Source organism: Mesocricetus auratus, unplaced genomic scaffold (genome assembly GCF_017639785.1).
Source record: "Mesocricetus auratus isolate SY011 unplaced genomic scaffold, BCM_Maur_2.0 Super-Scaffold_6731, whole genome shotgun sequence".
NCBI lineage: Eukaryota > Metazoa > Chordata > Mammalia > Rodentia > Cricetidae > Mesocricetus > Mesocricetus auratus.
This window is the reverse complement of record NW_024429185.1, coordinates 5,375,834-5,403,338: the sequence shown is the minus strand read 5'-3', so window position 1 is coordinate 5,403,338 and position 27,505 is coordinate 5,375,834. Positions and strand designations below refer to the sequence as shown.

Sequence of the window (27,505 nt, the reverse complement as noted above, 5' to 3'; positions counted from 1 at the left end):
TCTAAATAAAAAGGATAGGGTTTAACTCAAACACAATAAAACTGTATACAATAGGAACAATTATCAAAGCCAGGCATTGGTGGTGCACGCCTTTAATCCCAGCACTTGAAAGGCAGAGGCAGGCGGATCTCTGTGAGTTTGAAGCCAGCCTGGTCTACAGAGCGAGTGCCAGGACAGCCTCCAAAGCAATACAGAGAAAAAAACCTTGTCTTGAAAAACCAAAAAGAAAGAAAGAAAGAAAGAACAATTATCAGGTATGTTCCAAATAAAAAGGGAAGGCTTTGACTTTAACAAAGTAAAACTGTGTATAATAAGAACAATTTTCAAGTAAGAATTACTTTTACGCTGGGCGTTGGTGGTGCACGCCTTTAATCTCAGCAGTCGGGAAGCAGAGGCAGGCGGATCTCTGTGAGTTCGAGGCCAGCCTGGTCTACAGAAAGAGTTCCAAGATAGCCTTCAAAACAATACAGAGAAACCCTGTCTCGAAAAAAAAATTACTTTTACAGTTTTCAGTCCATATATAGTTGTAAAATTTGGAGAAATACCTTTTTAGATCTTAAAACATTTTCTTAGATGTACAACTTAAGCCTTTGTATCTCTCAACCTTTTACATTTTATATCTCTTTTGTAAGTTTCTTTTCTGAAACAAAAGAAAACTGTAACTATAACTATCTCATCTTCAACTCTATCAGGGACCCAAAAAGGATGAAATAGTACTTGAATAAACGAGAAGTACAGAGCAAACAACTTCCAAAGCTAAGAAACGACAGCGATCTGGCTGCATGGACAGTCACCCCAAGGTTCCTCTGTAACATTAGGGAGTCCATCTTTGGCCTGCAGGTCTAAAATATATGACAGATTTTTCTATGAAGCAGGAATTTTGAAGGACTTTCCTACCTTGGCAAAGTTTGGCAGTGGCTTTCTTTTGTGTCCTGCTTGTCCAGTTTGCACAGCATTCTGTCAGCACTTGAGGCAAGGGCAGTTTCTTTGTCCAGTGGGTAATCTTGCCAAAAATGAAAGCATACTCTATGTGGAGGTTGTTAAATGCCCGCCATCCTATTATGAAGTAGATTGGTGCTGCCAGGAGCAGACTTGTTTCACTGTCATGAAAAGCCTTAGGTTATTAAAAACATCTTAAGTGTCATATTCTGTAGGTCTCTGAAGTGTTTGAAGACCATCTATCTATCTAAAATATATCTGTTTAAACTTGGAAGTGTATCTAACATGACTCCCCCTTGTCAGGTCAGCTGTTTCTCTGGGTTTCACTAGCCCAGTCTTGGCCCCTTTGCTCATCACTCCACTCTCTCTGACACAGGGTTCCAGGAGTTCAGTTCAGTGTTTAGCTGTGGGTATCTGCTTCTGCTTCCATCAGTCACTGGATGGAGGTTCTAGGATGGCATATAAGATAGTCATCAAAATCATTATCAGGGAGGAGCATTTAAGGTAGTATCTCCACTACTGCTTAGTTTGCTAGTTGGTGTCCTCCTTGTAGATCTCTGGAGATCTCACTAATGCCAGATCTCCCCTCAAACCTAGAATGACTCCCTCTATTATGGTATATTTCATCCTGCTCTCCTCTATTCTTTCCCCAACTCAACCTTGCTGCTCCCCCATGTCCTCCTCTCCCCTCCTCTTCTCCCTGTCCCTTTTTCCTGGCTCTCCCCTCCCTCCTCCATGTGAGATAAATCTTAAACTGCCCTGTTAGCTGCTGCACTAGTCAGCTTAGCACATGGCGCTGATGGCTGACTCCAGCCCACAGACAGCAGCTGGTAGCCATGCCTCTGTATGCTGTCAAGCACTAGCCTGCCTGAGAACCTGCAGGACTAGGAACTACATTCAGCTTCTGGTCCAGAATTTTTCTCTGCTTTCTCAGGCTCTGTGCTTGGAAATCCGAGCCCCCACATGGGATGCCGTATGTTGTATTTTTCTCTGGGCTGCCAGCTCACAAAAGAATGACACAGAAACTTCTTAATTATGATAGTTCAGCCTCTAGCTTAGGCTTGTCCCACTAGCTCTTACAACTTAAGTTAACCCGTTTATATTAATCTGTGGTTTGCTTCGTGGCTTTTTACCTCTTTTCCATCTTGCACCTCCTGTTTCCTCTCTGTGTACATTCATCTCCTCTTTTTCTGTCTCTGCCTGGAAGTCCCGCCTAACCTCTTCCTGCCTAGCTATTGGCCATTTAGCTCTTTATTAAACCAATCAGAAGGTGCCTTGGCAAAGACACCTCTTCACAGTGTAAAGGAATATTCCTCAACACATCGGGTACAAAGCTGTACAGTTACTGTACTGAATACTGTAGGCAGCCGTAGCACTTGGTATATGTGTATCTCCGCATTCCTAAACAGAGAATGTATGGTAAGAGAACATTGTATGAGACACCTGTTTATCGGCACTTGCCATAGGCAGTGCTTGCTGGACTGAAAATTGACTGGGTTGGGGGTTCAGGGGAAGTGTAGAGCTCGATTCACTGCATGCAGCTGTGGACTTACAATTGCTGTAGACTCAGCCCACATAAGGATTATTAAAAATTTCTTTCTTAATGAATTGCTACTGGAACTTTCAACCTTTTGATATTTTTGAAAACCTTTTTGATTCTTTTTACTTAAAACATATTGCGTAGCTGGAAAAATAATTTGTATCTTTATAATATTTTCTCTAGGAATTTTTTTCATGCTTTAAACTTTTGTTGGAGTAGGGGAAGGAATGTGAAGGGGGAAATAATGTAATTATATTTTAATTAGAATTTTATGAATTATGGAAAATAAAGCTTTCTCACACCAAAAAGAAAAAAGAGAGAGTGAGAGAACCACCCAAACGATGTCCCTCATTAACCAGCTCTTCTTTACAAAACAACAAAGGCATAAATGTACCATGATCTGCACCTGACTGTCCTCCAACCCCAGGTCCTGTCCTCTTGGGTCTGTAGCCCCCGGTACCACTGGCCAGATCCTGCCTGAAGGGCCTGCCTGGTGCTTGGGGACTGTCACCTTCCCAGGACTGCCCTTGGTGCTTTGCTGGCCTATTTTTTAATCTCTGATTTACTTCTAAGCATTTCTTGAATTCTGCTCTATTGAGGGCCTTTGGGTGTTGGTCTCTGTTTCTAAACTTTGTGGGGGGCCGTTGAGGCTTCTACAGCCTTCACTGTGAGCTGTCCTGGGGTTCTTTGCAGCTTCCCCTTTTCTGTAGCTCTTTGTTCATGGGTGACAGGAGCTTTACAGTTCCCTTGACCTTACAGGCCCCAGGTGTGCAAGCAGTTACACCATTGAGGGGACCCCTTTGAGGGCCCTGTGGGACTAATGTGCCAGCCAGTGCTTTGCCTTTTGAGTGAGGGTCCAGATGTCTGCTTCCACTATGTAATTAATAAGAATTGGAGCTTGAAGCACTGTTTTTTGTTCTGTTTTGCTTTTTTTTTTTTTTTTTTTTTTTTTGGTTTTACAAGACAGGGTTTCTCTGTATTGTTTTGGAGGCTGTCAGTCCAGCCCAGCCTCGAACTCACAGAGATCCGCCTGCCTCTGCCTCCCGAGTGCTGGGATTAAAGGTGTGCGCCACCAATGCCCGGCTGTTTTGCTTTTTTATATATATTCCTATGAGCTTTTTTCTCCTATTGTGATGTATTAGGTCAGTACTTTTGTCTTTTGAATGATTTTTTCCCTCTGTCAAATACCGTATAAATAAGATAAATAAGTAGTGATATTAATTGTGGGTTCCTTTTTCTCATGTTTCAGGTGCACAAGATACATCTGATTTAATGTCGCCCAGTAAACGTAACTCTCAGAAGTACATAATAGAAGGACTGACTGAGAAATCATCCCAGATTGTAGACCCTTGGGAGAGGTTGTTTAAGATTCTCAATGTTGTTGGAATGAGATGTGAATGGCAGATGGACAAAGGGAGACGGTAATGAATAGTTTATTTCCAGAATTGCTTATGAAATCCTTGCTTGTGTCATCTCAGAATCCTTGTAGAAAACAAACCATTTTAAAAAAATCAGAGCCGGGCGTTGGCGCATGCCTTTAATCCCAGCAGTCGGGAGGCAGAGGCAGGCGGATCTCTGAGTTCGAGGCCAGCCTGGTCTACAGAGCAAGTTCCAGGACAGGCTCCAAAGCTACACAGAGAAACCCACCCTGTCTCGAAAAACCAAAAAAATCATATCATGCATAGATCCACTTCTTTGGGGGATGGGATTTTGTTGCAGTCGCCATTTCTGCAAGAGAAGAGAGTACTTTTTCATCTTATGCAAAGATTCCTACTGAGGGGTAAAGTCGTAAAATAGTATTGAGTGGGGAGGGCAGAGTGCTCAGTGCATGAAGTGCTTGCCCACGTGAGGAGCAAGACTGGAGCAGGGGAGTTGTGACAGCTGCCTGTGATCCCAGCACTCGGGAGGCAGAGATGGAATTTTTGGGGCAAGCTGGCCATCTAGATGAGCTTGACTGGCTTGTTCTGGCTTCAGAGAGAGCACTTTTCTCAATAAGTAACGGTGAGGGCGGTGAAGGGCAACTACACATGCACTCACATGACTCTAGTACACCATACACGGTGCCACACCTCAGCACACGAAAGCGTGCCACACCATCGGTGCTCCCCAAATAAATATCTGCCATCCTTTCAGTCAGGCATCCGTGGACTTCCTTAATCCACCCTCATTTGGCACCCAACAGGAAGTCCACGAGTGCCCAAATAAAGAATACCAGATATTTATTTGGGGAGCGCTCACACAATGAAGGTAAACAGCCGCTGGGGCCCTCTGCCCCTGGAAGCGCAGGATGCTGCAATGCAGGGTACTCAGACTGTCACCCGAGAGAGAGAGAGAGAGAGAGAGAGAGAGAGAGAGAGAGAGGGAGGGAGGGAGGGAGGGAGGGAGGGAGGGAGGGAGAGAGAGAGAGAGAGAGAGAGAGCGTGCGCGGCATGAGCAAGCCAGACCCACCATCCTTATATGGGATCACATCTGTACACCGAAGCCACACCCTAAAGCCTCAGATCTTTCGGCAGAATAAATTGCTACTACATATCACAGGCACACATTAAAATAAGTCAGACAGTGCTGAGTGTGATGGCGCACACGTTTAATCCCAGAACTGGGGAAGCAGAGACAGGCGGACCTCTGGAGCTCAGTAGCCAGGGCTTTGCAGAGAAACCTTATTTTTTAAAAAAAACACAAAAACAGTAAAAGATAAATGTAAAAAAGATGATGTTGAGAACTTGATCCTATCTTATCCATGCAGAGAAAGGAGAAGTTAACTTGACTTGCTTCTGTCATGAGATTTTCTTTGTTGGTAGCTCCTGGTCAGAAGGGGGATTTACCAATAGTGCAAACAATAAAGAATAACTTTAATATGAATAAACGTGTCTCAGAAGAACTTAAGTGGCTAGCACAATGATGAAAAGATGCGAAGCAATAAATTCTTGGGATAGAGAGAAACCAACACTGAACTGTTGTTGATAGGAGTGTAAATTAGTTCAGCTATTATGCAAAATAGTGTGTAGGGTCCACAAAATTTGACAGAAGATCTGCCTAATAATCCAGCATATCAAAGAGACATCTGTATATTTATATTGGTTAATGTACTATTTCTAGTAGCTGTGATATGGAATCAATCTAGATGCCCATGAATGGATACTGGAACTGTGAGTGATATAGATAACAATGTTATTCAACCATAAAACATAGTATTACATCATTTTTGGCAAAATGAATGGGCCTAGATGACTTAAGTGAAGTTAGTCAGACCCAGGCAAGTTCACCATGGTCCCTCTCGAATGGAGGTCAATAATGCCATTTATAATGTAGAATGGCGATTGATTGTGCCTGTGAATGGTGGTGGGGAGGGAAGTAGCGAAACATTAGCTAGCATGTCCCAATGTAATTGCCACAGAGAAATAACTCCTGGTGTTCTGTAGAGCGGAAGGTGGTACACAATAACTTCCCTGTGTGTGATGCTGAGGCTTGAGCCCAGGATCTTGCTCATGCCAGGCAAATTCTCCAGTGCTGAACTACAGCCACAACCCTATAATCGCTTATTATATACTTAATTTACATAATTTGATTAGAGGAACTTGAAGTTTCCAAACTAATGGTATGAAGGCAGAAAGTTACCTAAGGGCCAGGTCTGGTGGCACACACTTTTAACCCTAGCACTCAGACCAGGTAGATGTATTTGAGTTCGAGGCCAAGTTGGTCTACATAGTGTGTTCTAGACTAGCCAGGTCTATAATAGTAAACCCTGTCTCAAAAAGAAACTTAATTGTCTGATTTGATCTGCACATGGTACACATGTATTAAAACATTGCACTGGGCATTTGTGAATATATGTAATTTTTTTAATGTGTAAGGAGCTAGAAATGTTAACTACCCTGCTTTTATAATATACTGTGTTAGATTGCCACAACATATATGAATTTGTTCATTTAAAGTAATTTTTACGGGGCTGGAGAGATGGCCTGGCAGTTAAGAGCACTGGCTGATCTCCCAGAGAACCCTGTTCAATTCCCAGCATCCACATGACAACTCACATGTCTACAATGCCAGCTCCCAGGGACTTGACCCCTTCATGCACATATGTGTAGGCAAAACAGCAATGCACATGAAATACTTTCTTAAGTTTCCTTTCACTTAAAACCGCAGACGTTTACGTACCCAGCTACCTGCAGCTGCCTGGTAAGTGCAATGCTTCCCCCGGGAGCTCTTCTGTCACCTTCCACTGACAGGTGGTTTGTGTCCGTCCCCCCCCACCCCCACCCCAGAAGCTGTAGTGACATACTGCACCGGATGAAGGAGCTCTGCAGGTACATGAACAGCTTCGACAACGAAGCTCACGCCAACTATAAAAACCAAGTGCTGTACTCCACGATGCTCGTCTTCTTCAAGAGTGCGTTCCAGTACATCAGCAGCATACAGCCATCTCTCTTCCAAGGTTAGCTCACACGCTCCTGTGTGCAACCCAGCAGATTAGCGCAGTGCAGAGATGATGATGGAAGTGTTTTACAGTAGTCTGCTCTCTCTCACCGTTGCTGGGGCAACATAAAGTTGTAGGTTACCACCGGTGCTCTCTGTCATTGATAACTTAATTTGGTTTGGATTAAGCTTGTATGTAAATATTTCTTACTAGGAATTCCTCTATTAAGACCTATAGTGGTCATATAAAACTAAACAGGGATACTGAATGCCTCTGTCTGAAAAGGAAATCAACACTCTGGAGAATGAGAAAGGAGGATAAGGAGTTCAAGGACAGCCTTGGCTACATACTAAGTTTGAGGCCAGGCCTGGGCTATACATAAGACCCTCTCTCAAAAGGTGAAAAATGCAAAATCAAGAAAAAACTCTAAAATGTAGATTTTATGAAGACAGTACAATAGACAAAAGATTTAAGTAAACTATATGTTAATATACATTGCGTGTTGACCTATGGCTTTTCACATGTTGTGTTTTTATTTGAAGCATGTGATTATGATGTGCGTGTAGTGTTCGTGTTCATTTTATACTTCATGGTCCTTGTTTAAACACAGACTATGCATAAGAACAGATGCAAAGAAGGAACAGCCATTCATTTTCAATATGTATAAACCATTCGGTATAAATTCATATGGCCTTTCTTCCCACGGGTGTGTATGTTCTTGTTGACCTAGTCAGGATCACACCGGGTGTATTTTTGTATGAGCTTTATTTTCATATGGCACTTGACCTACTTCCTGCTCATACTCACTACTCTTTTTCTTACTTCATTTTTAATGTCTGTGTGTGTCTTCCCTTGTGTAGGTCCTAACGCCCCAAGCCAGGTTCCACTGGTTCTTCTGGAAGATGTGGCCAATGTGTATGGTGATGTAGAAGTCGATCGCAGTAAACACATACACAAGAAGAGGAAACTAGCTGAGGGGAGAGAGAAAACGATGGTAACCCTTTCACTTAATTACTATCAGATTGTGTGTGTCATTTGCCAGAGATGAAGCTTTGTAAAATGTGATTTTGGTGCTAAAATAGTGAAGCTTATTAAATGACAGTATAACTAAGTATAAGTTAGTTGCCCTCAGTGGGGCAAGTTTTTCACCCCTTCTCCCTTGACGGTTCATTTGACAATGTCTGGAGACATTTTTGATTGTCACAGCTGTGGTTCTGTGAGGAGAGTTTGATAATTGGCATCTGGTGAGTAGCGGCCAGGGATAGTGCCGAACATCTTAAACCAGACAGAACAGCCCAGGAGCCTGGGAGTGTCCAGGTCTATGAACCCTGTTTTGAGTTACTTACCCATGTTTTGACTGATGGGTATTGCTTAACTGTACAGAACCACCTGGGAACTGTTGGCTGGAGTAAGACGCTGTGATAGATGTTGGCCTCAGGGTGGGAAGCGCAGCCTTGTCAGCCCTACAAGATACAGGAAGGCTTTCATCAAGCTTTAGAAGAGTTCTCTGCTCAGCCTCACTGAAGAGCTCATATCATGTGCCTGGGAGCTGACCAAATGGTGGTCCTCTCCTTCTGGGCACACGCCTGTGTGTTCCCGTCAGTTCTGACTGTTGCCTCAGAGCTCCCTGTCAGAGCCTCGATGGCCATATGTATTTGAAGATGGAGTTTTCAAACTTTTGCAAGCTGTTTGGAATGCCATACAGTCTTCCCCCAAATTGGGGTTCTTTGATAAGTGTCTGACCTAATTTGGAAGCAGCACTGTCTTTCATAGGTTGTAACATAGGTCCTGGTTCGCTGCTGCTTGGTATGAAAGGAACTGACGAAACAGGCTGTCCAGTCGATTGTGCGTGTGTCATTCCTATGGTGGATAAGTGGTAGGATAGATTCTCCAGGTACAAGAGGCAGCAGGAGGACACTGCAGTCTGAAGACGGGAAGGAAGGCTGTTAGGAAGGAGGTGCCTGGGACTGGACAGATGGCTCAGTGGTTAATAGCACTTGATGCTCTTCCAGGGACCCGAGGTCAGTTCCCACAACCCACATCAGGCCAGTCATAACTATCTCACCATGGACCTGGAGAACTCATTGCCATCTGAGAGCTCCTGTGCTCACTAGCACATACTCACCCGCAGAATGAACTTCTACATAATCGAAAATAATGTGAATAAATCTTGATGAAAGAAGGCATCCAAGGCAGAGCATCTTATGTGACGTCAGCTGGGGGTGAGGTGCTTCACTGAAGCCTCTGTCCATCCTGTAATGACGTCAGTGTGCTGAAAGCTAGTGGTGATTTAACTGGGGTATGGACACGGCAAAGTGAGTTGAGTAGAACGACTGAAGAAATTTTTGACAGCATGAAGCTCGGTGACCTGTTTCACCTTGACTGTTTTGGCAGCATCTCTAGACATGCCCAATGGCATTTATGACAGTGACCTTTGTCTGCATCTCTCTTGCTTTTTTGACTTTGTATGACATGAAATGAAGAGTAGTTTTACTGTAAAACATTCAGGCTCACCTCAGCAGCAGAGCTGATGGTGGTATGGATGTGGCCCTGGGCACTCACGGACTGCTGCTTCTGTGTCTTAGGGAACTCAGACTTCTGCTTATTCTGATGTGTGGCAGTCACATACTAAGGCAATGAGAAACTAAAGTGAGTGCCACTCTCACAGTATCTCTCAGTGTAAGAATCTGTTTTGATTTTCTTTGATTAAAATGACATGTTTTGAGCTTATAAGAAACCAACCAACTTCATTTTAAAGGTACAACTTGACAGCATGATGATCGATATAGATGAAAATCATATATCGATCCTTGGAGATCAATGTTCAATTAGAAAAGCTGTGCACATGTAATGTTCTTTGACATAAAAGCCATAGAGGGCGGTGTCCATGACAATGATAAATAATGTTTCAGTCTGTGATGGCATTTATCACCTCCAGTGAATCTTGCTCTTCCCGTCCCACAAGCAGAGTTCAGATGATGAAGAATGTTCAGGAAAGGGAAGAAACCGGCACATTGTTGTCAATAAATCTGAGCTCAGCAACTCCATCGAAGTGCTAGAGAGCTTCAAACTGGCCAGGGAGAGCTGGGAGCTGCTCTACTCCCTGGAATTCCTTGACAAAGGTGAGTGTGTGCTTGTCATTGACACCGCTTATTCATATACAATCAACTCTAAAAGATCATTGAGGTATTTGAAATGTCAGCTCTCAGAGCTTATTGAATCAGGTCTAGGCATTCAGTTGCTTTATAGGATTCTTTTTTTGATCAGGAAATCTATTCAGTTAACCATTAATCTCTGAGTTCCTCCAGACCATTGGGGTTTGGGCATTTGGTGTGTGTCCCTGTGTTTGTACTGCCCCTCAAGCTGCCTGTATTCTGCAGTACAGAAGGCAATGTGGCCTTTGTCTGCCTTCAGCTTGGAAATGGAGAAAGCCTGCTTTCTTTTGAAACAGTATCTCAGTATAAAACTCTGACTGGCCTGGAACTTCCTGTGCAAACCAGACTGGCCTAGAACTCAGATCCTCCTGACTCTGCCTCCCAAGTGCTGGAGTCAGAAGTATGCACCACTTCACGTTTTGAATGAAGACATTAACGATTCATGGGCCTGATTTCTAGGACTCAACCTCTGCTTTGCTAACCAATTGTGTTTGCTTTCCTGTGAAATCAGGGCCCATTAATTCCGTTAGGCATGCATCCTTTGGCCTCCTATCACATAGCCAGACAGCCCCTTGTCAGATGTGTTATCTTTTCTAAGGGAATATAGCCTGTTTCTTTTGTTGTATTTATAGTGGATATGTACGTGACTATTTTGGAAGAAATTTTTTTAGTCATAAATCGACCTTTTTTAAAAAAGATAAATGGGCAGACAGCTGGGACTACATAAGACCCTGTTTTTAAAAAAATGCATGGAGTAATGCATGGAAAGTGTGGTTCTTGGCATATAATGCATACTTACAAATGTTGTGTATAGAATCCTTCTTGTGGGTTGGTGAGATGGCCCAGTGGGTAAGGTAAAGGCACCTGGGAGTCCCATGGCGGAAGGAGAGAACTGACTCCTGCCAGGTGTGCTGTGACTCCACACCTGTGCCGCGGTGCACATGCGTACCTGAAATAAATAACTTGTGAGAAAGAATCCTTGCATATCAGCGGAGTGTCCCTGGCCTTACTGCCTACCAGAATTTCTGGAGTATCGGTGAAAGTAACCATCCATCTCTTATTAATTTGAGTGTTTTTATCACTGTTGCTTCTGTGTTCACCAGTTTGAGGTGAATTTGCTTTCAAACTCTCACACAGAATTTACAAGAATATGTTTGGCTTGGAAGACGGACACCTGGCTATGGCTAAGAATCTTCCTCACAGATATGATCATCTACCAGGTAGAGTGACAGGCATTTCCGGCCGCTGTGTCTCTGCAGGGTGGGATTGTTGCAAGCTGGTCTTAGCGTAAGAGGTGTGTTGTGCTCCTTGGGGGCTAGCCCACTGCCGATCCACATCTTGCTGTGTCCCGTGGCTGTGAGATTACAGTTCATTTCCTCCCCAAGGGTCTCACTTTCTGGGTGACTCTCGGTGTGTCTAGTCTTGTTCCTTCTCTCCCCTGTGTATAGAAGTGAGGCCCCACACGGCCATATTTATCTCTGCCCTCGTGCACACTAAAGGTAGCATAAATACTTGTCAGTTTTCCTAACATTTTTCCATCTCAAGTTACCACTCAGGGTATTAGGTTTCCTGATGGCATCTAACAGAGTGTGCCTTTGTTGATCCTGCACCATCCACCTGCCCGCTGGTGCGCTTCCACCCCCGCAGCCTCTGTCTCTGTCCCCACAGTCTCTATTACCCTCTCTCCCTCCCTCGACTCCCCTTTCCTCACCCGTGTTCCCCTTCCTAGTCTCGTGACCTCCGTCTACATCTACCCACATAGAAGCATTCAAACTTGTCTGTCTGAGTAGGGAGTTCCCTAAAAAAGCAGCATTACTTCAGTAGAAGATGGCCTTCTCGCCCTTCTTTCCTCTGTTCTCCTGCCATTCAGCCTGGTACTCTGTCCCGTAGCTACCAGGAGGGGAGAATAGATGATTGCTACCAAGATGCCGATTCTAAAGATACGGTATATCTAAAATGTTGCGCATCAGAGATTCTGTGCTCTCTGTGTGTGTGTTAATGTCAATGGTTTTTTTCTCTTTGCCTTTGTGTCTTTCCCAGGGTCAATATAAGAAGGCGATAGCCAGCCTGCACCACTTAGCTGCTCTCCAAGGATCCCTTTCTCAGCCACAGATCTCAGGACAGGGCACTTTAGAACACCAGAGGGCGCTCATCCAGCTGGCCACCTGTCACTTCGCACTAGGGGAGTACAGAGTGAGTACTGAGAGGCTCCGTGGCACCTGGTGTCTTCCCTGTAGTGGTTTTCCAGGCTCGGTCAATGCACGCTTCCTTGATTGACCTTCCCATTCAGACGTGCTACTTAGTTTGCTGCTGAAAAGCACACTGCTCCTGTTTACTTCATGTTTCTACAGGGTAACTTCCCTGAAATTGGGCTTCAGTGCTATTTGCTTATTCGTCTCTTTTTGAGACAGGGTCTCCTGTATCCCAGACTGTCTTTGAACTTGCTGTGTTGTTTAGACATAGGCACTCTATATATAAATTCATGGTAATTCCTAACAGTGAAGGACAGGTTTTTGTTCCCGCTGTCTCATGGACTTAATCTGACTGTGTTCACTCTTGAGTACTCATCGAGGGTCACAGGAATACAGACCTCCATGCACACTCGCCGTCTGCTTCTGTTCTGTAGATGGCTGCCGTTCAGCGCTGTACGTCAGTTAATACCTATGGTCTTCTCCCCTGTAGATGACGTGTGAGAAAGTCCTGGACCTGATGTGCTACATGGTGCTACCCATACAAGATGGAGGAAAATCACAGGAGGAGCCCTCCAAAGTGAAGCCCAAGTTTAGAAAAGGTACACTCAAGTCTTGTTCTTTGTCACAGTAGCTTTAGGACCATGGCTGCGATGTGCCGCTGTTCCTCGTGCGGTCATACCAGTGTGTGTGCTGTGTTCACTAGCATCTTTCCAAGCCCTGAGTTCCACTTGGTGAGGTCGTTGCCTCTGAGGAGCGCCTTCCCTGTTTTGCCTAACACTATGGAAACGAAACTAATCAGTGTGTTCCTCTGTCACCATATTCCTCTGGGGCCATTTTGAGCTTTATCTAATTCTACATTGCTAGAAAAAGCTAATGCATAGGTAATAATCTAGATTTCTACCTAAGATTTAGAAATAGATATGCAAATTAAATATGAAGACCGTAGAAGAGGTAAATAGTAACAATTAGAACAGAATCAATGCAATAGGTAAAATTAGTGAAATCAAAGGTTATTTCTGTGAATATCTGCATAAGATTGATAAAATACTAACGAGCTTCATCCGGAAGACGGTGGTCACAAATTAGCAATGTCAGGAATGAAAAGGCATTGCCACAACAGATCCTGGTTTCGTCCAAAGGACGCAACATTCATGCCAAGAAATTTAAAACGTTAGATGCAGTGGGAAGGTTCATGATGAGCACAACTTATAACAATGTCACAAAATGAAATCGAAAAGAAATTTCAGAAAGAAGTTAAAAGCACAATTGTCCAGCACTGGTCCTGAGTGTAGGCAAAAGGGCACACCATTCCTGTGTTTGTAAATGATAGTGAAGCCAGCCTGGCCAGGAAGAGCACCCACTTCCCAGCTGCACCTCATCTCCCAGCCACTGCCTTCCACACCGGGCCTTTACCACTAATGTTATTCCTGTGTTTGTAAATGATAGTGAAGCCAGCCTGGCCAGGAAGAGCACCCACTTCCCAGCTGCACCTCATCTCCCAGCCACTGCCTTTCCACACCGGGCCTTTACCACTAATGTTATTCCTGTGTTTGTAAATGATAGTGAAGCCAGCCTGGCCAGGAAGAGCACCCACTTCCCAGCCGCACCTCGTCTCCCAGCCACTGCCTTCCACACCGGGCCTTTACCACTAATGTTATTTTGTGATGGAATAGAATACTTTGTACTTCAGGTTAGGATAAATACTGAAAATAAATGAATGTCATTTTAGATATATAATGTGTTAAGGAGAATCCATATGTATAAAAAGGGCATTTATTTCTTGCTACTTCTTGTTTCTGAGAAAGATTTAAGATATAAAGAGCACGGGCCATAATGAAAAAGATTGAGATCTTAGTTTGAAAGTCATTGCTTAAAGTTTTTCCTATAAGTACTCATGAAATCATGTGTAAACTTGTTTGATAAAATATTGTGTTGAAAGTGAAAAATCAGAAATCCCTTGAACCAGCTGTAGTGTATATAACTGGATGACTCCCATATATATATATATGTATATATATGCTTATGTACTCTCTGTGTGTGTGTGTGTGTGTGTGTGTGTGTGTGTGTGTGTGTGTGTGTGTGTGTGTGTGTGCAATAAAAAAAACCATGAAGTCCTGGAAGTTCCTTGTCTAGCACTACATACATTGTTGACAAACCTGAAACACAGAGGGTGGAGGACAAAAGTCAGTTTGCAGAAGATGCACACGTTGCCACTGTTAGAATTCAGGCACCTGTGCAAGTCCTTGGGGTTCTGACAGGATATGCTCTCAGCTGCAGCCACTGTGTTGCCTTTTAAAAAGGCCCTGCCTACCTCCCATCCTCTCTCTCTCTCTCCCTCTCTCTGTTTTTCTCTCTCTGCCTCTCTTTTCTCTCTCCTGCTGCTCCTGTCCCTGCAGCCCCCCTTTTTGTGATCCCTTTCCCTAAAAAAAAAACACCTCTGCTTGAACCCTGTCAAATGGTGTCTTTCTCTCCCATACTGCTTTTCTTAAGTTACAACAGTGACATCATTCAACATAGTAAACGCATGCCAGCATGTCTGTGTGAACAGTGACATCATTTGACATAGTAAAAGCATGCCAGCATGTCTGTGTGTTGTCTGTAACTACAAACACCTGTGGCAAAAGCTTGCAGATTGCATATGAGGTTGTAGCATGTAGTCTGCATAGGAGTGACTGTCACCACACTCGGAATTGTGTCTACCCTGGGGCAGGAGAAGAGGATGACTTCAAGACACTATAAGAAGTTTCTACTGGTTTTGTGACGATTAAAATCTTTACAAATTAAAGCCAGATGTTAGCATCTTATAAACCAATAGGTGAGAGACTGGAATGATGGCCAGTGATTAAGAGCACCTGGCACTCTTTCAGACGACTGTGTTAGGTTCCCAACACCCACCTGGCAGCTTATGATCATCTGTAACTCCAACTCCAGGGGATCCAAGACCCTCTTCTGACCTCTGCACGCACTGCACACATGTGGTGCACATGTATACATCCGGGCTAGATATTTATATGCACACAGAATCCCAGTGACAAGCATATTGAGTTTGTGAGATTCACACTATGTTAATACCCTACAGATTTGAAAGTTTTTATGATTATTTAGCAAGTAGGAAAGAAAATTGAGAAATGGACTCTAGAGACCAAAGATCTCTCTCCCTCTCTCTCTCACCATCACATCAGTGTCTGCTGTGTCATGAGTTCTGTGACTGCTATTTTAGTGAGGGAGTATGTGAAACATTCGCTTGTCAAAGCTATTCTCTTTGATAGTAACATTCACTAACAGTCTGGCCTTCTGTTAGGTTTGGATCTGAAGCTTCTGCCCTGTACCAGTAAGGCTATTATGCCGTACTGCCTGCACTTGATGCTAGCCTGCTTTAAGGTGAGCTTAAAATGGGGTTAGCAGGAAACACTTTCCCTTTGAAATACGTCCTGAGGAGCTGGCACGAATTAAGAGCTTGGCTCACAACTGTTTTGTACCAGGCAGGTGGGAAAATTTTGTGGGCTAGGAATTAACAAGAGCTCTTTTGTTTTTTGTTTGTTTGTTTTTTTAGTTCTACAGCACTAGGCAAAGGTAAATAGCAAATGAGCCCCATCCTTGAGATGGGTATGGGTAGTAAGTAGTAGAGTAGACAGAAAAATTCCCTTGCCTGTTATGGTTGGTATACAGTAAAAAGAAAATAAATAAATGGCATTGTGTTTGTTAGAATGTATTAGCTACAGAAGAAGCCAATATAAATATTGGGGTCATAGATGTATAATTCTTTTAGACATGATGGTCAGTACCAGTAAAGGCCCAGTAGCACTGAGAAGCTTCCAAGACTCTTGAAGACACCACAAGCCTTGACTGCAGTGGAATAGAGCCTTGGGGTGGGGTTGTTGCTGTCTTAGTAGGCTTGTGTGCAAAAGTTAACAGTACTGGTTGCTGCTGTATGCAATAGTCCCCCACTAACCTAAGTGCTGGAGCTGCTTGAATCCAAGAAGCCATCTGAAGTGTGGTTTTATGCAGCTGTCCATTTCAAACCAGACCTTTGGCTTTTCTGCAGTTCACACCTCATTATTTGCTGTCTTTCTTCCTTCCCGGCACCACCTTCCCAAGGCCTTCTGTTAGGTCTTCTTGCCCATCTTTCCACTTACAGTTGTTCCCTGAAAGATAAGGGAACAATTCTAAGGTTGAGGAGATGGCTTACTTGGTAGGGTGCTTGCCTAGGACCCATGAGCCCTGGGTTCAATTCCCAACCCAGTTTAAATTGGGTTTGGTGATCCATACCTCTAATCCCAGCACTTGGGAAGTAGAGGCAGGAATATCAGAAGGTCAGGAGTATCTAACAAATGTTAGGGCCAGCCTATGATTCATAAGACCCTGTCTCAAATAAATAGAACAGGAAAACTATAACGAAAAGTCCCATTTATTCTCTTCACTGTATAGGAAACTCAACTCTCTCTATCCCTGATTCTCAATCTCAAAAACTCCCAGGTCACCTGTTCACATCCAGCGCTGGTCTGAAAGTCATCCTCATGTGCCAAGCTCTCAGGAAACCTGGGACTTCCCTAGAATCCACCCTCCTTAGAAGGGTGGGGTGTTCACAACCAGTTTTGTTGTCTGTATAGTCATGATTTATAGCATATACTGACTTATAGAGCCCCTTTTAGGAAGTGATATTTGGTATGCCCTATATTTCCTACATTTATTTCTTATATATACCATTTTGTCTTACAGCTGAGAGCTTTTACAGACAACAGAGATGACATGGCGTTGGGCCATGTGATTGTACTGCTCCAGCAGGAGTGGCCACGGGGAGAGAACCTTTTCCTGAAAGCCATCAGTAAGATTTGTCAGCAAGGAAACTTCCAGTATGAGAACTTCTTCAGCTATGTGACAAGTATCCTTTCTCTGTTTAAGTGACCTCACTTCTGAATGGTTAGCACAGGAGCATCATACAGTGTGACCCGTTCTCAATACAGACACTGCTTTACTGTGTTTGTGGGAAGAGGAGCAGTGAGGGTTAGGACTGGAGCCGTGGCAATTGTTCTGTGAAAGCCAGGGATGTTTCAGTGATACAATTCAAGAACCAGGACCACCATGCTCTTCTAGTGACTTACAAGAAGGCAGCCAAGATGCTTACAGTTTCTTGGCGAGCCCAGAGCAGTTGGTTTAAGGTGGACTGCAATAGTTCCTTGGCCTTTGTCTATGGAAAAAGTGTCCCCTGTGGCCTCTCCTTGGTCAGAGGCTGCCTCTGGGATCAGTTCTTAGCACGAAGCCTGTGCCATCACAGCTGCCAAAGGTTATGCTCTTGAGGCAGAGTTGTTTTGTCAGATGGGCAGCACTTGGCTTCTCGTGTTTGTAAGGGGAAGGCAGCCTTAGCGTTGAGGACACACCCAGTTTGGTGGCTTTCAATTCATTGCTTCCCATAACACATTCTTCCAGTTTGCAGAATATGTGTACTATATATGTCCCAGTGCCTGAGCGGTGATTTTTTAAAAAAATTAATGAAAGTTATATAACTTTCTCCCAGAAGACTGTATCATCTAACATTTCATATGAAGTGTTCTGACTTCTCAGACACTTCCTTTCTTGGAGCATCTGAAAGACCTTGTCTTCTGGGTCTGAAGAAATAATCTTTCTTTTTATGACTCATATCCTGTCAGCCAGACTAAGAAATTTCTCCTAGGGCCATGTAGAATCTGTTTAATTACCTTTCCAAGAAAACCATGTGCTAGTGCTTCTCGGTCTGTGGGTCTGGAGATTGATGGCACTGAGTCACGCAACCAGCCCCGCCTGGCAGAACTGTGCAAAGAGTTCTTGTCCTGGGGCAGTTTGGTTGATGTAAGAATCAGAACTGACTGTGGTTGTTAGTTGGAGGGCAGTAAGCAGGCTTTTCACAGGCTGAGCACCTGTTTCCTCACCTGGGAGAACAGGGCCATGTGTCACTTGTTGGTTGACCTGAACGTGGCCGAAGACATTGACATGCTGGAGGAATTTGCTTACTTACGCACCCCGGAAGGAGGGAAGATCCACCTGGAATTACTCCCAAACCAAGGCATGCTCATCAAGTAAGCAGACGGTCTTTTGTTCTTCGAAGCTCGGCTCACTCTTCATGGGCTTGCATGACTCACTTGTAAATTTCTGTACCTGTCAAAATTTAATGGAAAGGAATCCAAACCTGGTCTCTGTTTTTGAGGGGCTACTTGATTCTGGGTGTCTTTTAAAGAGTTGTATTTCTTAGCTACATTTCTGGGGAAAAAAGTTGCTTAAATTGGGATATATTTGATACTTTTGAAATGTTTTACTAAAGAATTTTCTATTTGCCTTTTCCTTTCCAAAATGTAGTATTTATTTCTGGTTAGACATTGTACTGGATTGGGGGTGAATCTACAGGATTTATTTATAACTGTGTCTTAAGCCTATCTAAGCTTCATAGTGGCTTACATACCACAAAGTGAATTAGCTGGTTCTAGTGCCTCTAAAACACCTGCCCCCAAAAAATGATTATGGGAGTGCTGGATCCCAGGTGTGCCCCTAGCCCATAGGATACTTCAGAAATCCAGTTTGTGTCAAATGAAATACCAAGTTAGTGACCATCCATGATTTTTAAATAGCTCATAAATCTTGCTTCTATCCTCAGTCCTCATTGCAGTGTGGCTGATAGACCCCTCTGCTGTAAGCGCCGTGTGCAGCTTGTATCCCTCCTTGCTTCCTGCATACTCAGTGTGTCTGTAAGTCAGTGCCAGGTCCGCAAGAGCCTGAGCCCAGAGCAGGAAGAAAACACTTCTGAGACTAGAAACCTTCTCATGCATCCCTCGGCTTTGGCAGAAGCAAGTTTTTTAGTTACCCCGAGTCATAGTCCTTACTTTGCTCTGTCTTTGTAGACTCATAGGGGTGTTGGAGGAGCGAGGTAAGAAGTGCTTCTATTGGATTTCTGTAGCTCAGGACTTGGGCCCATCATGAGCATTCTTTCCTTACGATGCCTTAGCAAGAGTAGGGCCCAGTGGAATCTGTCCTTTAGAACAGAAGATTCCCCACCCATCTTATAAGTGACATTGCATGTCTTCAACAATTCAAGTAAGGAACAGGGATGATATTTAGGAGCACACAAGGCCCTTTGTAGAGTGCTTAATTAGGATTGTCCTAGACACTGACCTCTCCCCTTCTCCATTGACTACATTGACAAAGTCGTGGGGAATAGTAACTGCATGGTTGCAAGTGTCATTAATCATTGTGAGACTAGATTGCTTCTGTATAGGAAAGCCCAGATAAACTGTTTTCTATAGGGACTTCTAGATTCCAAAATTGATTTTATAAACATATTTTAAGAAAGATTTTCAGTTCTTCAAAAACTGACCAGTCAAGTTGTCATTATATATATGGTCGTGGAGTCCCACTCTTCCTACGAGGGGTCAGTCTGCAGAGGATTGGCACATAACTTAGAGAATGAACGCTCAGCTGTCTGTGGCAGTATGAAGCAATGGATCTGCAGTCCTCAGCAGTGAGCCTCGGGTTTCACTATCACTGGGCCTCCCTGCCCTGCTGTATTTTCTTGACTTCAGCAATATTAGCCTGCACTTAGTCCCTAAGATGTGGGATTTAAAGTGAGGACCTATTAGTTGCCCGGATAATGGCACTGGAAGAGGTTGCTTGTCCAAGGAGGCATCCGTCCTTCCCAGGACCCTCCCACCTTCATCAACGTAACTGTAACTTCCTAGAATTTTCTGCAGAAGTCAAGCCTCCTAAAAACCCACGCTTGATTCTGGCTTGCAAAAAGGACTAGGGATTGTTAACTAGTGGCCTGACCTTGTAGGAATGTTCTCTGTGAGGTTCTCAACATGGATTTGAAATCTGTATTTCAGATAACCTATATCTAAATGGTGCCAAGAGAATCAAACTGCGTAAGACAGCTTTGACTGACTGAGGTGTGATTAGACTCTTGAATAAAACTATCTATATTCCTTTTCCCTTTGGGTTCCAAACAAATTCTCTGAAGCCATTGCAGACCTTTTGGGTGGTCCCTCCAGATGAGTGGCAGAGATGTTGTGAGCAGTGTACCTCTCCTCCCCTTGGGGTAAGGTTGTGAGTCCGTCATAGTTGTAGCATCTCGGATGCAAGCAGGTACAGTACAAACACTGGGCACCTGGTGCCAGGCCAAAAGGAGGCATAAGTTCTTCGTTTGTTATATAGATATGTTATTCTGACATGTGTTAAATTAGAGAAATGTTTCTATGCTGATACCCCCAGTACTATGGCTGCATTAGACTGGATCAAAATGGAAAAAAAAAAAACCTCTGGGTGATGACCGGCTAATGTGCTAAATCTTCATTACAGAATTCTGCAAAACCGTGGCTCCAGCCCTGTTTTTCCTCCAAATATTAAACACCCTTTCTTTATTGAAAACATTGCCCTTCCTTCTGAGTCCCTTTGAAGGACCTCTCAATGTGGGGCTTCAGTCCTGCTAAGGTGGTAGCCAACGCCTTCCTCCCCCTCTGAAGGACCTCTCAATGTGGGGCTTCAGTCCTGCTAAGGTGGTAGCCAGCGTCTCCAGGTGTATTTCTGGGACCGGCATGGACACTAGGAGAGTGAGTGAGGAGGCTGGATTTTGAATCATGTCTTCTCAGATGTTACCCTCCCTCCCCACCATCTCGTCTCTCTTCCTCACTGATGCCCTTTTACTCCCAGTCACAAGTGGGAAGAGCTCTGGGACCAGGAGCCAAGATGCCTCTAGACTGGCACCAGTAGCGGGTGCGGTGGGGCCCTCAGCTTCCCCCAGTCCCCCTAAAGACCCAGCACGGCCAGGGGCTTGTGGAGGTTTAAGTTTCTGTACAGTCCGCCTTCCAGTCTTGTGTATCTTCTCCGGAGTGTTGTTTCTGCAGTGCAGGGTGAGCTGGTGTGGGTGTTTGAATGCTGCTGTCTGCTGTTTTTTAAAGGCCTTCTAGCCCTCCCATGGGGTTCCTGCAGCAGGAATTCTTACCTGTGCTTCAGCCCAGCATACAGACTGCTGACAGGTACCAAGTGGAAAAACACCTGCTCATAGTGTGCTGTCTGTCAACATGTTTTCCCGCCCATGGTTTTCAGCTCTTTGTCCCTCGGTGCTCTTTTTCATGCTTTATTTCTTTGTTTTTAATTTGTTCTGCATTCCTTGGCAAACCATCTGGTTGTAAATATTGTAACATTTTTTAATTTTTTTCCATGAGTTGCCAGTGTGTTTGTGTTGAATTTAAAAATCATTATGGATCTGGGGGGAAAACCAAGTTTGCTAAAACTGTATTAGATTAAGTGAGTATTAGAGGAAGTGCTAAGCTGCGATTCTGTGTTGCTAAAATTCAGGGTTTGGGTCATGAATATTTAAATACCTTGACACACAAGTACCACAAGTAAACTTTGCTTGAGGATTTCCATCTTAACGACAGCACTTTTTGCTCTAAATAGATACTCACACAGCTTCCTCTGCCTTAAAGCAGGCTGCTTTGTTTTAGACCTTAGCTTTCTGAATTGACAACATTTAATAAGTGAAAATGATACCATTTAATTAGCTAGATTCTCCCGTTCTTAAACCGTAAGCTATCTACAGTCATGTGCCACTTAACACCAAGGATACACCTGTCATGCACTGTGCTATTGCATGGACATCATCCTAGCTGCTGTGTACCCAGGCTGTAGGGGACCAATGCAGTCCCTCATTGTGGGTGGGGCATGACTGTAATTGACATCCTCCAGACTTGCACAGAGGCTCTGGACATGTGTAATTGAGTTGTGCATCTGTTGATGTATAGAAACAATCCTCTGACAAGCAGCGTGTACCATTTAGTTGTGTCTTTAGTAGTATTAGGGGAGAATTTGTTCTCTGAGCTGTGGCCTGCAGTTTCATGTCACTTGTACTTGGTCCAGTTTTGGGTTGCAGCCCAGGGACCCAGAAAAGAAGTATCCCAAGGCAGCAGGACCCAGACCCTCAGCCTCACTGACACTTGACTGAGCTAAGTGACGGTGCAGAACCGTGTTTCCCTATGTCCCTGCTGTCTTCCTATGAAGCCCTTTTAAGTGGCTGTGGGCTGTTGCAGTGTTGTTTTCCGTAGTGGGAACGGGACTCATGTACCGCTGCACTGCAGTGTTGTGACTCCTGACCGCTTTCTACACAAGCATGTGTTTTAGAAGCAGAAGCATTTAGGGTGATAGCCACCGCCTATGTTTTCTCACTGCATGGAAACATTGTGACTTGGAGGAGAGTTAGGGCGTGGGCGAGGGGAACAGAGGTGCATTTTGTTTGTCTGCAGCTGTTACATAACAAAGTAGCAGCCAGAACCCCTGTTTGTGGTTGAGTCCACTGAGTTTTGCTGAGCTTTTCTTTTCCTCTGTTCATTTTGTTGTCCTTCCTCACTTTATGGGATTCTGTCTGTCCTGTCCCATCCTAACGCACGGCTCTTGGGGCACAGTTAGATGCCTCTTGGCTTTTGCTCCCACTAACCCACCCACAGACGAGCAGGCACCTAGACAACTCTACTCTTCACAGAACCTCAGGCAGTGATTGTACCTTTGCAACCTGTGACACAGTTCTGTCTTAGGTCCCAGGTCCCCCTGCTTTTTCTACAGTAGTCTGGATAGACATAGCACTCAAGGATCTGTCCTGTTTTGGCTCCTTGGGGATAGGCCTGACTCAGGACTCCAGCAGCTGTGTTGAAGCCTGAGCTTTTCTGGACCAAGGCCCTGGCAGAGAGCTTGGTGGCTAGGACATGCTGGGTCTCTCTTCTTACCATTGCCTCTCTGGGGTCTGTGGCCTGGTCTCCAGCATGGTGAGCACCCCAAGGAACTGAATTGTGTGAGCTTCAGGAGTTCAGGGGTGAAGCAGGTAACATTTCACTGACCATTGGCTGTGTAAAATGACCCAGTCTAGGGCAGGAAAGATGTCTGCCTAGTATTGAGACGGAGAAGATTGGGCAGGAGTGGTTCCTTGCAGCTTTTCTTTTTAAATCTGGTTTAAATGTGTGACTACACCTAGCTGTGAGGCAGGTTGGTTCCTACCCAGGTAACCTAGGCTAGGCTGCAGCTTCTAACCGTGGTCTCCTTCTGTTTCCCTGTTGCTGACCTCAGGCACCACACAGTCACTCGAGGCATCACCAAAGGTGTGAAGGAGGACTTCCGCCTGGCCATGGAGCGCCAGGTCTCCCGCTGTGGAGAGAACCTTATGGTGGTACTGCATCGCTTCTGCGTCAATGAGAAGATCTTGCTACTTCAGACCCTGACCTGATGGACCTTTGGCTGCCCTTAGCTCAGCTTCGTGACTAGGGAAGACGCAGCTGTGACAAGTGCTACCTACCAGGACTGATGAAAAAGGAAAATACCCAAGCTCTAACTACCTTGGTTGCTTGAAAGTTGATCCCAAGAGTGTGGGAAGTTGCTTCTATTTTTAACAGTTAAGGTTTTTTAATTTGTATAAAACAAGAGTCGATCCATTTTGTAAATAAAAATCCTAAAATTTGAAGTTTAAAAAAACTTTTTTTTTAGTTCAAGTAGGATACATTTGTCTTCTATTTTTCTAAGCATACAGCAAGGGAGCAAAAATCCAATACAACTGAATGGAGGGATGAATTTTATTATATACTTGCGTGATGGAATATGTCTTCTGGGACCTCGGGTGTGTTTTCATTGATACACTGTGGTAAGTATTACATATCAAGATAAAATTGACCTTGCATTTTATCAGACATTGATCTTGAGCCTATCCTGTCCCTGCTGTCCCTGCTGAGAATCTACTAAAGGTGTAATTCTCCAGAGTCTCCGGAAAGCTAGGACAGGAAACTGGGGAAACAGCAAAGGACAGAGCTCTGCAGAAGCCTCAGGAAGTCAGTGTGGCCTGAGGCTCTCCTGGCCCTTTGGAGCCAGACACCACTTGATGGGGAACGTTCTTCTGTGTGTATGTTTGTCTTATTGGTTGATGAGTAAACACTGATTGGCCAGGCGGGATGATAGGTAGGACTAGGAGACAAGGAGGATTCTGGGAAGTGTAGGCAGAGAGGAGTCGTCATGTGATCCCAGGAGGTGACATAGCTGGGCAGAAACTACCACTAGCTAACCATAGAGGTCTGGAGGTCTGTACAGACAGGCAGGAAGTGACATAGCTGAGCAGAATCAGAACGTAAGCAAGGACAAATAGGAAACCACTCTCTTCTCTGCGGAGACACTGAGTCAGTCACCATGTAAGATGCGAGAGGATTAATAGGTCTGCACTCTTTTCTTTGGTAAGATAAAACCATGTAGTTATGGGTTAAAAATTAAGACAGAGCTAGCCAATAAGAAACCTTAGCCAACAACCTACAGCTTTATAATTAATATAACATCTGTGTGCTTCTTTGGGGGTAGAGTAGGGCAACGGGACCTGCGAGGCCAAGAAAACTCAAGTTACAAACACTGCTTGGCAGCCACCTGTACCCCTACCCTGCCCTAGATTTGTGTATGTGACCATGCACATGTGCAAAGACAGGTAGACAGACGGACACGGACACACACACACACACACAGTAACCAGAATTACATTACCTGGGTGCTGTATACTGTCACAGACTAGGTTGTTTTGCAGGTATTTTCTAAAAAGCACAGGTATTCTTTCCTCCCAAGGTCATTCTGTGTGTCCTTTGTGTCTTAACATAGTCTACTAAGATATAGACTATAGGTGTAAAGGATTTTCTTGTTCAATCAACTGTCATGGTTTCAATAATGTTTCCCAAAAGCCATTCATTGTGTTCAAACTGATCCTAACTCCATGTTAATTTAGTGTTTCATAGAAAGTGATTGTCCATAGACCAAGTAGAGGTTTCTATCTCCTTTTTTTATTTCATTTAACTATTTCTTGTTGAATAGTCTTTATGGGTCCCAGCGAGTACCTTTAAAATATGATGCTAGAGAATACAAATGGTAGTCTGGAAGAAAACATTAAAGTAATTTTGTGATTTGAGAATATTGTTTACATTCCACGAAGGAAAAGGAATGAAAACAATAAAAAAAGGACCACAGTCACACAGTGGTTTGTATTTAAAGTTACATTCCTAACGGGATGCCAAGTTAAGATCTGAGTAACATTGCAAGGTCATCTTAAGCACAGTGGAGAATCCGTCCTTTTGTCAAGGGGCAACCTTCTGGTAAGTTACCCCTGACAAAACAGACTGATGTAGAAAGATATGATGGTTGTTTAACCATAACTCAAAAGTCAACCAGCCAGCTGCCCAGAGACTTGCTTGTCAAGGGTGGCAGCATTAATTTTCTGGGAAATAGTCAGTAGCCACATGTTGTGGCCCAGTGTCTGTCCTGGGGTTCTGTTGCCTTTTCCCTGGGATACACTTCTGTCACTCGGTGTCGCGTCTGCTGCGCGGCCTGTGTCCGAGAACGTGCGGAGGGTGTCGGGGATTGACAACACAGAGACTTGTTCAACGATGTAAAGAAAACTTTAAGCAGGCCCCAAAAAGGTTCAAGAAAACTTCCTAAGAAAGGCTCCCACCAGAGAAGCTTCTGCTCTCTCCTCTACCCTGGCTGGTTCTGCTCTGACCCCAAATTAGGGTCTTCTCCACTGTCTAGTGCATGGATGTCTCCATTTGACCTGAGCAATGGTTGCTCAAGTTCCATCATGCCAGAATCTGTCTGAAGCTCACTGGCATTCACATTATAAAATTTTTAAATGAGGAGTGTATTGTTTGATGAGTCATGTGGGGACTGGGGACATTAACTCGGGGTGCTGTGGAGTGACTCTTTCCTGAGAACTGGACGCCTTAGGTAAGGGTCATGCTGGAGCTGAGATCAATTCACAAATCAGGTGAAAATGAACTTGGATAGACCAAGCTGTAGAAGCAACTGTTAGCGTTTCAAATGTCTCAGATTCTCATTGGTCAGTTACTAATTTAATTATAATAAAATAATATTAAGTTTGCTAGCTCTATTCTAGGCCTTATGCCATGTATTTCACATGTATTTTCTCATGACAACCCAAAGAGGTAGGTTTAATAAATGGGTGAGGACCAGAGACTTGGGTTCTGTCTCTGTGCTGAGGTCACTGGACTTGTGACCTGTGCTTGATTAATGTTCTGGTGTTGGAATGAGACCTGGCCATGTTGTTGGATTCTCTGGAATTGTGTTGTACTTTGGGAATAACTATCCAGGAGAGAAGAAGAGAAACTAAGGGTGTTGCCTCCATCTATAGAACTTGATAGGTGAAAGACCACCATGAGATCCCCTGTGTACTAGAAGCCTGAGTCAGTAATATTAGACATTTAGAGATGAAACACAAAAGAAGGGAGGGGTGTGGGTGAGGCCTTCCAGGGACACAAGGCTTATTAACTAGACCTGGAAAGATGAAGTCGATTTTGTTGGATTGATAAGCATCAGATCCTGTTGTATGCTCAGAGAAAGAAGGAATTTAGGCACCTCGAGGTATAATAAACACACAAAGGGAGAGCAGGGATACAACAGGGATACAACAAGAAGCTTGCTTAGTGTGTTCAAAAGTCCTGGCTTTGAGTCCTAGCACTGGGAAAAAGTGAGTGATCAATGCAAATTATATGCACGTACAAAGATGGCGTAACAAAGCCTTTTAGTTGCTCTGTTAATGCATGCTAATGAAGTAATGCTTATGAACACGGCAGACGCCATCCCTACATGCACTGAGTTGACAGCTCATGAGTATTGCATCTGTGGATTCAGACTTCTAACCTCGGCCCCTCCCAAGCCCCTTTTTCTTTCTTAGACAACTGTAGTAGCCCAGAGCTCATCTGCCTGTCAGAGGAAACCAGTATCTGACTCACATCTTCATGAAAGCAGCTTCATTTCTGCCTCTCCAAAGATGCTTGACCATCTGCTTCCAATGGTGAAATTCCAAGCACCCTGATAGAGAGTTTTCTAAACAGACGGCAGTTCCATGTGTCTGCTGTAGTCATGCCACATAGACTGAATCCAGCAAAATGGTCCTCACCCACTTTTAATCTCCCTTTTTTATCCCATCCTCGAAAATGCTTTTTTTTTTAACCTCAGCACAAATTGTTCAGGTGACTTTTTTTTTTTTAAATTGTATGTACACATTGCTCAAACCCTGGGTATTTGCATCCTAGGGTGTTGTAACTAAGAAACAAACTGGGTGTAAAGACAGAAGTCTGTTATTTCACAGTTGTGAAGGTACAGATTCAGTCTCAGGGTTGCCACAGCCATGCTTTCCTGTTAGTCGGAGTTGAGTCCTTTGCTTTTGGTAAGCATCTGGTGACCAGCAGTCACAGACTTTCCTAGCCCCAGTTTCTCC

At 44.1% G+C, this 27,505-nt stretch overlaps 1 protein-coding gene across 10 annotated transcripts in view; it reads left to right on the top strand.

Annotated features, from left to right (window-relative positions):
• Ints10 (integrator complex subunit 10) overlaps window positions 1-23,710 on the top strand; it is a 30,049-nt gene extending 6,339 nt beyond the window's left edge. Inside the window, exons 7-19 of one of the 10 annotated variants that reach the window (XR_002383860.2) lie at window positions 3,729-3,900; window positions 6,745-6,914; window positions 7,757-7,890; window positions 9,862-10,018; window positions 11,189-11,271; window positions 12,092-12,244; window positions 12,734-12,842; window positions 15,545-15,624; window positions 16,963-17,125; window positions 18,203-18,296; window positions 20,203-20,302; window positions 21,162-21,239; window positions 23,320-23,390. Coding sequence is in view for 9 of the 10 variants with exons in the window: in XM_013117187.3 (XP_012972641.1) it covers window positions 3,729-3,900; window positions 6,745-6,914; window positions 7,757-7,890; window positions 9,862-10,018; window positions 11,189-11,271; window positions 12,092-12,244; window positions 12,734-12,842; window positions 15,545-15,624; window positions 16,963-17,125; window positions 18,203-18,296; window positions 20,225-20,302; window positions 21,162-21,239; window positions 23,320-23,476 (1,628 nt within the window). In the remaining variant the exon portion in view is untranslated. Of the gene's footprint in view, window positions 1-3,728; window positions 3,901-6,744; window positions 6,915-7,756; window positions 7,891-9,861; window positions 10,019-11,188; window positions 11,272-12,091; window positions 12,245-12,733; window positions 12,843-15,544; window positions 15,625-16,962; window positions 17,126-18,202; window positions 18,297-20,202; window positions 20,303-21,161; window positions 21,240-23,319 lie in introns of all 10 variants that reach the window. The other 9 variants (XM_013117187.3, XM_021230189.2, XM_021230192.2 and 6 more) reach the window with 9 other exon arrangements.
• The last annotated feature ends 3,795 nt before the right edge of the window (window positions 23,711-27,505 follow it).